Source organism: Heliconius melpomene, chromosome 11 (genome assembly GCF_056956725.1).
Source record: "Heliconius melpomene rosina isolate 202511_hmr_F chromosome 11, ASM5695672v1, whole genome shotgun sequence".
NCBI classification, from domain to species: domain Eukaryota; kingdom Metazoa; phylum Arthropoda; class Insecta; order Lepidoptera; family Nymphalidae; genus Heliconius; species Heliconius melpomene.
In genome coordinates this window covers 6,348,085-6,363,898 of record NC_140399.1, presented here as the reverse complement: position 1 = coordinate 6,363,898, position 15,814 = coordinate 6,348,085, and the positions used below count along the sequence as shown (strand labels likewise).

At 32.4% G+C, this 15,814-nt stretch overlaps 1 protein-coding gene across 10 annotated transcripts in view; it reads right to left on the bottom strand.

The window, feature by feature from the left end:
- Positions 1 to 15,502, bottom strand: part of raw (NDT-like domain-containing protein raw) — a 41,687-nt gene extending 26,185 nt beyond the window's left edge. The window contains exons 1-2 of one of the 10 annotated variants that reach the window (XM_085192651.1): positions 15,207 to 15,502; positions 13,983 to 14,270 (exon numbers count right to left, since the gene is read on the bottom strand). In XM_085192651.1, coding sequence (XP_085048777.1) covers positions 13,983 to 14,053 — 71 coding nt within the window. In that variant the 5' untranslated portion in view covers positions 14,054 to 14,270; positions 15,207 to 15,502. Of the gene's footprint in view, positions 1 to 1,552; positions 2,061 to 8,090; positions 8,361 to 13,982; positions 14,271 to 14,898; positions 15,037 to 15,206 lie in introns of those variants that run through there. The other 9 variants (XM_085192649.1, XM_085192653.1, XM_085192650.1 and 6 more) reach the window with 9 other exon arrangements.
- Between the last annotated feature and the right edge of the window lie 312 nt (positions 15,503 to 15,814).

Sequence of the window (15,814 nt, the reverse complement as noted above, 5' to 3'; positions counted from 1 at the left end):
GAATGACATTAATTAATATTAATAAAATAATTTTTTTAAAAGTCTTGTCTATACCTTTATTGTTTGAACTTAAACAAAAAAAAAACACGATTTCGTAACTGTTATTATTCTAAATTCTATAGAAAACAAAAGAAACACACGGTTCATTGTTCAGCTTATGAAACAACATTTAAATGAGTGATGAGGTCACTGAGGCACTAATTTAATGATAGTAGAGTCAGCAGCAATCGCTTCCTCCATCGGTGATCTTGCAAAAACTTATGAAAAATGTAAATTATTTTTTTGTTGACAGTATCAAGCTGAACTAATAAAGCTATACCAAAGACGTGTACCTACAACGTGAGTAAACGCGTAAAGTGCTCTTTGAATAGAGTGTGCCTTAAAGATAATTTACATAAAATACATAAAATCAAATCAAATCAGTTTCGGCTTTAGGCAGAGGGAGCCTAGTGTTAAGATACTCCGTTCCCCACTTTCCGCCGAATTCTGGAGGCGAAGAACGGCACCAGAGCGAAGAAATGAAAATATAAATAAATATGCAATTTCCTCGAGTGGGGATCGAACCCACAACCGTCGCGTTAGTCACATTTTTGTGCCGCTACGCCACGACGGCCGCTAAAATAAATACATGTTAAATTAAATTTGCAAAATTACTAGTAAGATCTAGATTCTTGTAACTTTTAAGAAATCATCCATTAACGTATACTCAATAAGAAATTAAACTCTGAAATATCCAAATCAATTTTATATATTTAACGACTTAAGTAGTGAAATAACACTATGGTCAACCACCACGGCAAACACTAGAAACGCGCGCGACCCAGGCTGGCGAGCGCCTACAAAAATACACCATGACATCATGGTGTGCGAGAGAGATCTCGCTTTCGACCTTCCGTTCACACACAACAACACTTATTTATAAATACACTCACTAGTGAGTGCATTTACTCCATTCGAGTTCAATTAGCCGCGTTCGATTCCGAGTTTCGGTCGCGCTCCATGAAAAAAAATCTCTATTTTACGAGTACAGTATCGATATTTCAATTGTTTTGTATCAATCAAAAATCGATAACTTCGTTGATTAATCGATTAATTCACAAACTACAAACTTCCTAATAGCTATTATTCTATTCCAACGCGCGTACCTATAATAAATAGAACATGAGCAGTTGGTGACCGAGGGAAATTTTCATTAGCAAAAGATTAAAATCCTCATCATCATCATCAAGTCAGCCAATGCGGCGGCTGCGTTATTAGCGACATCACCTCCGCCCCGCAGTGTAAACTGTAAACAAGCCACCATGATGTCATTTTCATGTTGTTGACCCAACGGCAACATAATGACATTTGTTTTTTTTTTTTTTTGATGCTACGAAATGATGACAGATTAAAAAGCGGAAAAGATCTCTTTTAGTACCTGGTACGACGGAGAGAATATTTATATCGATTCACCCACCTCAAAAAGCATTCTTTATTTAGCTTTTAATATAAATTACTATTCGTTAATTCGTTTAACCCGGTACTAAAATGCAAATATCTTGTAAATACTCACCTAGTTAAAGCTCCTTTTAAACTCGTCATCCACTTCGTGTTACTGGTGGAAACGTTGTCTGTATCATCAGAGCGTTGAAACGACGTGGCCGCCGGCACATCAAATATAAAAGGTTCCATTTTACAGGAAATGGGTGTCCTTTTGGGCGGAGACGTTCTTGGATAAGTGTTGTGTTGGGAAATATTCGCACTTTGTTCGCCACATCGTGTTTTCGGCAATGTCCGTGCACATAAAACTGTCGCCGCATTCTTCAAATGTGTTCTAAATCTGTTATTATTTTGGGTGCTCAATATGGCACCCTCCATTTTTTTATTTTTTTATTTTTTTCACTTCACTTAGTTCATATTAGAATCCATTGTTATCATGTTTTAATTAGTCCACATACATATGATGTCACCTTTTCGTAATTTTCATAATTGTATTGTTAAATTAATATTCTATTATTATTTATTTAATTCCTTGTCATAAGTTTCTTATACAAAAAAAGGTATATGACTAAAAAGGCCATCTAACATTTAAAAAAAAAAAAAAATACAAATAAGATATTTTGTAATAAATCGTTAAATTGTGGTCGTGCTATGTAAAATATTTATATTAACATTGTTTTATAGATTTAAATAAACATACCTTAAAAGTAGTGGATACATTATGTGCATACTAATCAAAATTTGCCCCTAATTATTAATTTTAAATGTTTTGCTTAAATTATATCCTAAATATTAAATACATAATTAAACTTCAAACTGATATCACCTTTGACAATAGAAGATAGTAAGAGAAATAGAAGATAATTATTTTTACTATACTCATTCCTTACATTTGTGCTCAGATTAAACATAAACATTTGATTAAACAATAGTAATATTGCTTTATTGAGAAGATTTAATTTTTATTAAGCAATAACTAAACAAAACCCACAAATGCAAAAAAAAATCGATTTTAGAATAATTTATTTATATCAACGGAAGGCTTTTAGGTGCGGTCAACGGTGAGGCGGGCGGGGACGAGGTGTAGGCGCGCTGACATCACCGTCGAAGCCGCTCTTACATCATCCAGCCAGCTAACTCCCACCGCCTGCCGCCTGCGTGTCCCTGCTGCCACGGAGGCACACTGTGACAGGAGGCAGGCGAAGGGAGAGAACGAACGGTTCATCGTACGCACGAGACCTTCATTCTTTTTATTAACAATTTAATGCATATGCATTGCGTGTTTACACTTTAATATGTTTGCTTCACCTTAATAATAATTATTATTTGTGTATTGTATTGTGCCAAATATTTTTGAATTTTAAAAGTGTATGATAGAAATGTATATAAAGAACATATCATATTTTTTCTTGTATTAGTAAAAATACTGAAATTACTGAAATAGAATTCAGGATCTACATACATCTTTCCGTTCTCCACCTTCCACTAGTTATGGAAAGAAGAGTACACGTTGGGTGGAGAAACGCACACTTTGCCAAACCAGATAAAGAAAATAGTAAAGTAATCTATGTAGTTAGAACTCGCATATAAATAGTGTAAATGTAACAGAACAATTTATCACCGCCCACGCCGCTTACAGCGACAATACGATATCGTTGTCGACACACTACTAGTAAATAAAACAATATGTAGAGTCGTAGTACCCTTATCTGTACTCCTATATTACTAATAAAGCTGAAGAGTTTGTTTGGTAAAACACGCTTATATCAAGAACTAATTAAAAAATATAGTTTTATTTTCCATCAGCTAGTTTAGTAACCCACTATACCTGCCGTCAGATTTACCTCGTGTCATACACAGACCGAAGCCGTGGGCGAAGCCGCATGATGCTGTAAAAGCTACCTAGTGTTTTATATTTTTATATAATAAGTAGTGTATTTTTACGTATATTAGGGGTTATGTATGCGTATAATTCATAACTAACGTTGAACGAACTCAGTACTTTGGGTTCCATTAGGTTAATAAAGGTTCCCAATAACATTTTTTTTAAATATCTTTCAAGTACATACACCGGCCCTCTTACGATTTTATTATAAGTATAGATTATGCTTACTGGTTATTAGTTATAATAATCATAATATTTTTTTTAAATCGGTGATACAGTATTAATACTTTAAATATTAATAACTATGCCACGGGCGCACGGGCATAAGCGTGCGACTGTAAACACGTCAGATTTTGGGTTCCATATCCACTCGATTAAATGAAATATTTAATGTTTTCATTTCTTCTATCTGCTAACGAGGCAAAATGCGGCGTTGTGTTCCGCCACTCATTACGACAACAACAGAAAAGAAACAACAGAAAATGGGGAACGAATCTGTCTTTTTGGGAACGGAGTATCTTAACATGTATGGGATACAGCGAGAAACCAAAAAAAACTGTGCGTTTAGCACAAAATATTTAGTCGATCTAAGACAAAAAATATTTTTATGTTTAGTTTAGATTTGTGCCTTATTTCTCACGGCAATGATATCAATCACAGCGGGACGGATGCGTCGTGGTGTCGGTGGCCTGAGCATCCGTGGGCAGGGGTCCCAGTTCTACTGCTTATCATAAAGCAAATTATAATAGCACGGGTGACTAACATACTATACGATAAATGGTACACATTTCTTTTGCCAGTTAACTGACTTAGGAAGATAGTAATAAAGTAAAAAGATATATAATAAGAGGCCAGTCGTGGCGCGTCCTGGTTGTGGGTTCGATCCCCACTCGAGGAGATGAAATATTTATTTATTGGTGTCGAGGTAAAGCGCGGTGTAAAGTTCTGCTACTCAACCCACAATGCCTCCACAATTCGGCAGAAAGTGGGGAACGGAGTATCTCAACACTAGGTTCTCTCTGCATACCCTGCTGTGTGCATACAGCGTGAAGCTGATTTAAAAAATATAATTTGTTTATTGGTCACTTATGTAAGAATATTTATATTTTTATATCACATTTATTTTATCCCTTATAAAAAATAAGGTGATATAAAAATATAATCAACAAAAAAATTGGAGACATTGCTAACATTTTATGGTAACTAAATTTATATTATATATATTTATATTTAAAATATTAAGAAGCTTTGTATTTGTTTAAAGTATTTGCAAAGACTGTTTTCTGGAATAACGATAAATACTATGGTAGTTTTTCATTAGCAATTATTTCATTTGTTACTAGGAATAACTAATAATATGATAAATTCTAACTCCTTAAAATAAATATTGATAATTTATAGTTCCTATAGATAGATATGATGAAAAAACTTAAATTTTTTTATTGTTGAAAATTATAAATGGATTATAATAAATAATTAACCAAAATAACTTATTAACATTTGGACATTTACAAATTAACCAAATAATAAATAGAAACCTATTATATAATCCTAAAAACAAATTTTCAAATGCACTTTACACGAACACATGTGGACTTAACACTTCCTCTATTTTCACCAGAATCGCATAACTTCAGCTTATAGTTTAACTAAAAAAAACATAGTGGGTTCAAACTCTATCATAAAGAAAAAACTATTTACTTCCTGCTTATAATATATCATCTCGCGTTTAGTTAAAGGTCGTGAACGAGCATATGGTAATCGAAGTCGTGCATTTAACTACTTACATATAATAAAGCTATCATTGTTCTGATTGTTATATTGATATAATGAATTGAATATTATATATGTTGGTGCGCATTAACCTTTTGATTCTATAAAGTCCTCCAGAGTACCAATAAATAATTATTACTATTAGTTAAGCAATTCATTCAAATGTTTTAATCTCGAACTTTAGTGTTTTGCTGTTTCGAAATAGTATTATCTATATATATAAAAGGACTTGTCCTCACTGACTGAGGTAAGACGCACGCACAGCCGTAACCGCTGATGGTAGAAACGTGAAATTTGGACAGATGTTTACTTTCGTAATCTGGACATCCACTAAGAAGGGATTTTGAAAAATGTTTGCATGAAAAAAAAATTAAATCAGCACCGATATTTATAAAATTTGAAATTTAGATTTTAAAATTATTTAATTGAACACGTGTTTCATCGTTTCCTAGAATTCTTCCCCTAAGGGTGCAAATAAAGGGTTGAAAGTTGGAAATATCTTTAAAACGCCACCGATTATTATAAAATTTGAAATTTAGACTCTTAAAAATATTTCATTGAACACATGGTTCGTGGTTTCTTAGAATTCACCTCTAAATAAGTAAGCGAAGCTGCGCGCGTCCGCTGGTAGTTTATAAGTTGGTTATGAATTTTATTATTCCAATTAAGTATCCATAAACGATAAATTAAATCAATGAAATAAGTATAGCATTTGACAATACTAATTACACTTTCGCATGTATAAAGTGGCATACACGTTGCTATGGCAACGCCAACGCGTATTAATATACGCGCCAATAGCTTTTCTAGTATTATCATTCCTGGATTAGTGTAAAATAAAGCAAAAGACCGTGCAAAGTGGAGTAGGTTGAGTAAGAAGGCAGACCCTGGTAATAGCCGGGATTAATGGCAGAAAGAAGAAGAAGAAGAAAGAAGAAAAAACTGAAAGTTTAACGACCAATACAAAAGCAGTTATGTTTTCGTAGAACAAGTTTCACAAACCGTTGTTGGTAACACAAATAACTGAACTTTTTCAATCGGCAATAGCGCCTGAAGCGAGTTAGCAACGGAGGACTGCCATACGAGGTTATCTTTTTTAGACTATTGTACAAGGAGGTCAACCATTTCAATATATTGATTGTACTCTCATCTATGGAACGAGTTGAAGACATCCTCCTGGCATCATTCGCCTCTTTTGTCAAATATATCAATGGTTTCCTGTGATAAAACGACCAATTCATTGTGCGGCTTCTAAAATTACCACTTGCTCTTACATAATATAATAAATGTGTGTATTATAGAATACGAGGTCGTTGTGCCGTCGTGTAACGCGACGGTTGAGGGTTCGATTCCCACTCGAGAAAGTGAAGTATTTATTAACGTTTATATTACCATTTCATCGCTCTGGTGTCGAGGCAAAGCGCGGCGTTGAGTTCTGCCACTCAACACGCAATGCCTCGAGAATTCTGCATAAAGTGGGGAACGGAGTGTCTTAACACTACTTTTTATTATTATTATAGAATAAAGAATTTTATATAATTGTTTAAAAGTACCTAGCTTAAAATAAATATAAAAAATACTGTAAATTTACATATAAAATTGTACACGGCAATGCTGTAAAATATAATTTTATAATTAACACTTCTTTAATACGTGTATAAAATTATATTTTAATTTATATAATTCAACATATCCTTATATTGAATTGAATTTCAAAGCTACGGTAAAATTTAAAATTAGTCAATTTTGTTTTAAAGTTTTAAAATTATAGTAACAGATTACAGAATTAATGTCGACATTAATGGTTGTAGGTCTGTCTGTCATGGCTAAGCCAGTAGAAATGTTAAGTAAAATTTACTAAGTAAGTATACCTAAAGCTTTTAAAAGCATGCGTCGCTATTTGTGTCTGTAATAACAGTAGTTACTGTTTAAACATATATTATATATAGTTGTTTTTAACATATATTAACTGTTTATTGAAATTAATGCTAATGATTTATATGTAAAACATATATTTAGCTACAAATAAAGGAATTTGTGATCATAATTCCTTATATAAATGAATAGACTATAAAAATTGTAAAGTTGCATTAATTAAGAATTAGGTACTTAGTTAAACATAAAATCCATAACCAAAATAATATCAGATAATTCCGCTTTATATTTAAATCTGAATAAATCTGAATACACAAGTAAATAATGTTTATTTTAATTTTATTGAATAATGTTTCGTATACAGCACATTCAATATTTTTTAAGAAAAAACTAGAGCGATTAGACGAAAAAGAATCATCAAAATCGGTCCACCAAGTCGTAAGTTGAGATGAGCTATCTAACAAACACAAAAAAATACAGTCGAATTGAGAACCTCCTTTTTTACAGAAGTTGGTTAAAACAGAAATATTTGTCCTTTAGCGATTTTCAAGCCTCCTTTACTGAAATTTTTAAAGTTAATGTTTTTTTTCTGTATTATTTTAATAGACATCTATATAATCGTATAATGATAGAACCTGTAACGTAGTAAGTAGTAATCATACATATTTATCTACTAAAGGCCATATCACACTCCGGCAAAACATGTCAGCTTAAACAAGTATCGCTTGTTAAGTGTAGGTGCCTCCTAATGATCGATTGTTTTCTTTGGAAAATTTTCTATCGTCGTTTATGAAATTAGTCATTTGTTACCATTTTTTTTACTGATTTGAAGATTTCATGATCTCATGAAAAATATATTTAAAAAGACTTTCTAAATTGAGAGGAAATTATTATGTGCTAGTTTACCCAGAAAAATAAAACTATAAAACAATGTTTACACGAAATAAACTTATTTAATATTGTTCTTATATATCTTAAGCTAAACAAGATCCCAAACACAACAAATAAGTAACAAAATCAAAACTAATAGTACTCAATAGTACTAAAATACCCGTTGACATTGGTAAAGTACACTTACATTATAATATCCTCTAAATGGCAAATACATAGCACGACACAATTCAACAACTTAAATAGTGTTGTAACCAAACATAACAAATATATTCACGAGATATTAACAAAAAATCGATTCGATTCGGTCACCTTAACATCGATGGATAATCGAATAGTAAAATCGAATATTTCACACGTCACGTCACTGTAAATAAACGTGAACGTTAAGTTAGCATGTTGTAATATTGTTACACCTAGGCGGACCGTACCACGCAGGGGCGCCGGTCGCGCAGCACTGACGAGCTGACGAGCTGACGAACGATAGCATGAGCCCGACCCTACCGACTCCTACCGCGAGAACTATTACCGATATCAAACGACGACGCTATCGCTCACTCTAGTACTAAATGAGCAATAACCGGTACTAATATCGACAGATTTATTTGTAGTGCGTGAACTTAGTAGGGGGCACTCGCTATTGGTACGACACTGATAACAGGTATGTATATAATGTACGGACGTACGATGCACAAATTACCTTCGTTTCGTACTCTAATAAATACTCGTGTCTATATATATGTAATGTGATAGGTAAACAGCTTTTGCAAATAATATGAACAACTCCTCTGTTCTGATGATAAAATATTATTATATTACATCATAATATGTTTCACGTACAGAGCTGAACTGACAAAAAAGGGGGGTTCTTCCAATTAATGTGCCTATTACTTCAAATTCTCCTCTTACGAACTCTATCCACCATATCGTCTCTGATGTTATTCTTTTAAATAACCGCTATAAAAAATTGTAATTTCATATTAAAAACAACACCTATTTATTATGTGTATAGTCCACGCATTTATACAAGTAATTTCTAGATCATTTCACATCCATCTTTCCCAACAACACAAACATCGTGTGAGACAAAGCCTAGTGTCAGAATAATGACCAAAATAAAGTATATAGCGGGGAGCTGGGTGCTATATTTTGGCAAGTCGGTCTGTGCGTGTCGCGGACGGCCGATGATGCCATCGCCGTAGAGGACCGTGACGTCATCGCGCATTTTCCAAACGTGGCCGCCAGACGAAAATAATCCCCGCCCCACCCCGCCGCACGCCCCGCGGCCACCGTCACCGACGAATTTAGCGAGTCGACGCGGACAGCCTTCTGCTCGAATGTTTGACAACCGTACACTTGTATATTTGAAACTTATTGTATGTATACCTTTAGTTCTATTGATTTAATTTTTTTGAATCATTTAGTTAATATATTATTAAAATATTAAATATACGAGGCAAAGAGGTAAATAATACTCAAATGATTTTTTTTAGTTTAGCTTTTTATAAAAAAATAACAGATAAATAATAAGTCCTTAAAGTAATATTATATGTATGTAAAATACAATTAAGTTTTAAGACGCCTTGGTGTATTACTTAGGATTTTTTATTTTTGCAAATTTTAATTTGTATTGTTAATTTCATTTGGTTACTACTTTCAATTTATGGTAATTTAGTGATCTGGCGCCGACTGAAAATTTAACTTAGCTATCAGAATAATAAGGTAATTAAGATTTATATTTACAAAAAGTAATAAATTTATTTTATACTTTTCAGTTTTTTGGTTGATACACTTTTTTATTATTACTTTTTGTAGCTATAATTATCTATAACTATTATAACGACTTTAACAACGACTTGCTTAACATTTTATGTAAAACAGAAATTCAAACTCTACTGAATAAAAAAAACATAGGTAGGTACGCGTCAAAAAGAGTCGAAAAGTTTTCGTCAGGCACAATATGCTAGCAGCTATTGAGACGACATCCATATAAGAGGTGAAAGTATTAGATAAAATCAATTGTCTATCTATATATTTTTAAGTTTTTTTTCGAACATGAGGTTAATGCTGTTAGCCCTATTGGCTTCAGCGACACCGGTTGGGTAGGGAAGAGGGTACTCTGTCCCTGAAGAAATGCACTAAGTGGCTGCCTGTGAATTTTTAGTGGGAAAACCATATTTCAAGTAATTTTTGTATTTCATATTTTGAACATGTTTAAATATAAGAGATAGATAGATGTAAGAGATCCACTTCTCCACATTCCTTAGTTAAGTATGTACTTTAGTTTTAAAAATAATTCCTCGTACCAGTATAAACAACCTCTTTAACTAGAACGCATGGTAAATGAGAATAACGTTAGATCATCGAGCTGGTCAGTGACGAGAATTTTTATACTAGCTAAAAATATTTTTGTGCAATATGTTTATGCAATATATTTGTAGTCTCATCCTTATTAGGGTTATCATTTAAAGTTTCGGATATTTATATATTATACCACACTCAGGCCAATAAAATAAATAGATATATAGATATATATATAGATATAAAATAAATAGAAGATCCATCTTCAAAGAAAATTCTTTTGTGAAATATTGAGCATATTTCCTCGGGCTTAATACAATACCTATTTATTATGTGTACCATATCTAGTAATTCTATACTCGTTGGAAAGCGAACTAGATTGCTATAAGGTCAAACACAAGAATCAAATTGTAGGATGTTCTGGCCCGGTAGCACAAGAGTGTGACTGTAAAAGGTTGTGGGTTCGGTTTCCACTCGGGGGACTGAAAATTTCATATTTTTATTGCCTCGTTCTGGCAACAAGGCAAAGTGTGGCGTTGAGTTCTGCCACTCAACACGCAGTGACTCCAGAATTCGGCGGAAAGTGGAAAGCTGAGAATCTTAATAATAGGTTCTTTTGCCTCTACTCCAGAGCGAGGATATGAAAATACTAGCTATTTAACTTTCTCGAGTGGGAATCACCAAGCTGTTGCTTTTACATGAGCACGTTTGTGCTCCTGCACCACAACTGGCTTCAAAACAGGCGAGACGGAGATGTATTTATGATGAAATTAGGGCTAAAACGCTTAGTTATATATAGTTAAAGTCCCTCAATGCCTATTTACTCGTGAAAATGCATATAAAAACAAGATGAAATCTTGTAACTAATGTCTGACAGAAAATATAAAAGTCTATTAAAAAAAAAGAAACCATGGTGAAAAAGTATAGAAAATTATGAGTTTAAAGGATGACAATTATTAACAATTCTCGCCACGCTCGGACGCTAACTTCACATTGTGCAGTCATCAAAAACTTAAGTCTGACACACTACTGTAATTAATTATTTGCAAAATATATACAAATAAAGGGTTACTCATAATTACTACCAAATTTCTACTGAAAATTAAAATGAAAAATTATTTGTTTACCACAGATGTATAAATAAACGGAAAACGAATAGAATTAATTGTTTCTATTTTTCGAGTTCTGTAAAAACTAAAAATGGGGAATGGTGTTTTTTTAACATATTAATTTTCAGTATAAATATAATACATAAAAAAAATAGTACGTATCTGGCTTTTCAGTACGACACGCTAAGATTTCTTAAGACACGTTAAACAATATAAACCCGACACCGTCGTCATTCTCCTACAAAAACAACGCGTTTATATAATCGTCCTTTCGTAAAATTACAATTGAAGGGTTATCATTTTAGCTATAATTTTATATAAGCTGTGTCTCCGGGAATTACCTCTGAAATGGACGAATTGTCCTATCTTTAAAAGTATTTGATATTTTATCAGTACTGATTAATTTATTTGTAGCTGATAATGGAAAAATTACGTCATATTTTATTTTGTAATGACACAATTATTGATGGTGTGTACATGTCATACATATGCAACTAGGTACCTATGTTATTTAAAATTAATTCAAATTTTAAGTCAATACTACAATGTTAAGAAGAATGTACAAGAAGTGATTTTTTTTCCACTGAATTTTTCGATGTATTGCCGGGCTTTTTTGCCTTGGTGACAGAGCGAAGAAAAGAAAATATTAATTTAAATAATAATTCCTTCTTCCGAGTGGAGATCGAACCCACAACCGTCGCGCTACCGTCGCACCCTTGTACCGTGAGCCACGATTGTACTGTAAATACATTTCGAGATTTCTTTAACATATTTCCTTTTGAAATAGTATTTAAATTTTAAAATATTATTTATCTTTAAAGCACGTACCTAGGTATTTAACTATGAAATATATGAATTAAAACTTGAGAAATCGAGAAAATATTAAAACACAAAGTTAAAAACTTAATCTTGCTACTTAATCAGCTTAGTCGCAAAAGGAAAACCAAGACGTTCGATGGATCACTCACGAAATATGTAATCGGCCTTGACTCTTGACAGGCGCACCAGGTGTTACTTTCCGGAAGTCCTTATTAGTAAACTTGATCTTAACAATGCTGATGGCTGCTGTCAGCTCTACGTCTTTTAATGATTCCATTTTAATATAGGACGAAATCATATTTTTATTTTTTTTTATATATTTATAAGCTTACAGCTTTTTCATCTTCAGGTATGATACCATCGATTATTTTATTGGCACCTCATATAAATTCCAATTTTCGTATTATTAAAATAATATGTAAATAAGCTTTTTTTATTTTATTAAATACTTAGTGACAGATCTACCTAATTAAAGCGTGTAAAAAATATGCCTGCCTGCCTTTAACACTTAATACAATATTTAATATTCTACTTTATTTCTTTACGCCTGTTACATTCGCTATGTTCAAATATAATTCTACACATATATTAAAATCATAACTTGTGAGTATAATATTAATTGTATAGTAATTTTTAACAAAGAAAACTATGCTAATTAAAGAATTATGATTTTCTCATGGATGGTATTGTTAGAACACGAGCAAATCAAATCGATCCAGTAGAAACTTCTAAGAAAACAAACATAGAAAGAACTCTGGAACTGGGAACATCCTCGTTTTAACGAAGTCGGTTAAAAATGTAATAAGGTAAGACGTTTAGATTACACAAATGTTAACATCTAAATTAATAAACATCAATCAATTAAATATAATAAACGCAGCGATAAGATAATAGTAGAACAAATTTCAGCACACACGAATTGCCATTCATTGCCTGAAAACGCGCGCGACACTCAATCGGTTCCGAGAAATCCGGCCGCGTTTCCTGGAAGCGCTACTATTCACGCACACCAACACGGCCGTCGTGCACGTACGGCACACAGCCGCCCACGGCCCTGATAACACAACCGTGACGAAACTCATATCGGTACTCTCATTAACGTACTCGTATTGCGTGCCCGGCTCAGTTTACATGTAATCAAACAATTACTTGGCGAAAGATATGTTGCCACAATCAAATGCACAATATGAAGAGGAGGAGGAGGAACGTACCCACGTCCTGGACGCTAAGTGGTTACATACTAATTCAACGCTGAGATTTCCACAAATGCTGGTCCAGAGTGTAATATGACTATAATATCCTAAGGTTTGTATTTGTAAATCACTCTCAAGTCTGAGATCGATCTTGAGATGCCGTTATCATTGATAGATATAATTTGTGAATGATTTTGAAAACGGTATCTCAAGACCGATCTCAAACTTGAGAGTGATTTACAAATATAGGCGTTACTATATTGCCTTATAAGAGAGATTGAGATCAATCTATCATTTACTAATCAGGTGTACACTTGTAAGTGTGAATTAATTTAATATTTTTTTTGTTGTAAATTGGCAAAAACTGCTATTCAAAAATATAATTGTGAATAATATAAAACTAGTGTATAGAACCATTATAAATTTTGTTGTTAAATATATAGACAAAAAGGTTTTTTTTAACACAATGGAAGCCCACACTGTAAAATTGTAATTCCTATATTATTATTATAATCCTATACCACCATTTTTATATTATTAATATTTTATATTTATTTGATGCATGCAATACTAAAATTTTAAAGGAAAGTTATCCGGTCATTAAATCATATTTCAAACTTTAAATTATACATATTACAAACAATTAATAATACATACTTTGTGAGACTGGAGGTAGCTTGACAGCCCTCGGCGGCGGCGGCCCGGCGCTCCGCAGCCGCGTCCACCATGCCTCAGCATCACCGCGAGCATCACTGACTGATCACCACCACAACCACTCCACTACCACACTCACGCGCACATACATTACATTCTAAAGATTCCTATAACTGTCATATACCTGAGCTACAAAGTTGATTGATAATATAATGTCAGTATTTGAAACCTCCTACGCTGTTCAATGGCATCTGTTTGAGGTTTTCAGGTAATATTTTAAAGAAGCACAATCTGTAACAAGAAATAAGTTATATTATTACTATTAGTTTACGTAAGATTTTGTTCTTTTAATTTGATTAAAACAATTATAATTGAGTTGTAAATGAAAATTAAATCAATAAAATAAAATTGTTTAAGTGATATATTATATATATTTTACAACAAAATTTATATTTTACAACAAAATATATAGATTAGTAAAAGAAAAATGTGCCAAAAGTAGCCCACTCAAATATTATGACAATATCTTGCTATTACAAATAATATATTTCAAAATTAATATATGCCAGCATAGATTGTTATTTTTGCAATAAAATAACTGAAGATGAAGAAGTAAAATTTTAATTCTAAAAAAATTTGACCACCTTTGCTCAAAGTAAGCAAATGTGAAAATTAAATATCTAAGATAAACAATATTTATAACATATAAAATTGAATAAAACAACTGTATATAATAGTTAGCAGTAGCTAACTAAGCGATGATGTCATTGATCAATATTTTTATCTCATTGTAGCTATTATTTAGCATGTAGCAAGAATATTACAAACAGAAAATATATAATTGTTTTGTTTATAATATAAACATTTTTAAATATTAAACTGATTTGACATTTTACCGAAAACAACAATAAAATCTCACTTATATATTATGACAAATATTTCGCTTATAAGAATTAGTACGACTCGTTTTATCACGTGTTCTCCATTCTTAGCAGAAAACTAACACAAAATATTTTAATAAAGAAAAGCTAATTGTTTTGTGCGGGTATATTTATTTTGTATAATGAAAGAGCGTAGCACAATATAACTACGCGTTATATTATTAACAAATTACTATAACACAGTGTTAGCGTACTAATCATGGCATGATGTTCTTTATAGCATACCTACTATACCTACAATTTTATGAGATCATCGATACAGCAAATAAATTTAAATATGACTCACCCGTTTATATACTAGCTACAAAAAGACGGTGTAGGTTATCATTATCACACACAGTACATATGACACACGTCATAGATAGCACACATTTCAATATTATTCAGGAGGTCAGAGCCTCAAACAAATAAATTTACATGCAATAAATAATTGTCATAGCACAAATACATTCTGCGCAAATACTGAAACACTCGAAAGAAAAGTATTTATAAATCTTAGCGTTTCTTGGGAAAGGGAGAGCGAGAAACAACAAAAATATACTCTCGTTCCAATTTCTGTATTGAATTTCGGTAAATCATACTACTAACGCCATCTATGATCGGTTTATAAAACATTTTAATAGTCATTGTAGTAGCTACGAATAGCATATGTGTATAGTGCAATTTCATTTTTTTCCAATATGAAAGCTTCTTGATAGGTTACTACGTTGTTCTTAAATGGACTCAACCAATCATAGTCGTCTGGCGAAAGAAAATATAAAGATGCCCATTGGTCCAAATATTGTTTTCGGGGTTACCAAATACAAAACTTTGACTATTCTCAAATTGACAATTCTTTGACAAGAATCTTATGCTTGTTATGGAGTCTTTATTTTAACTTTCAATTTATAAATT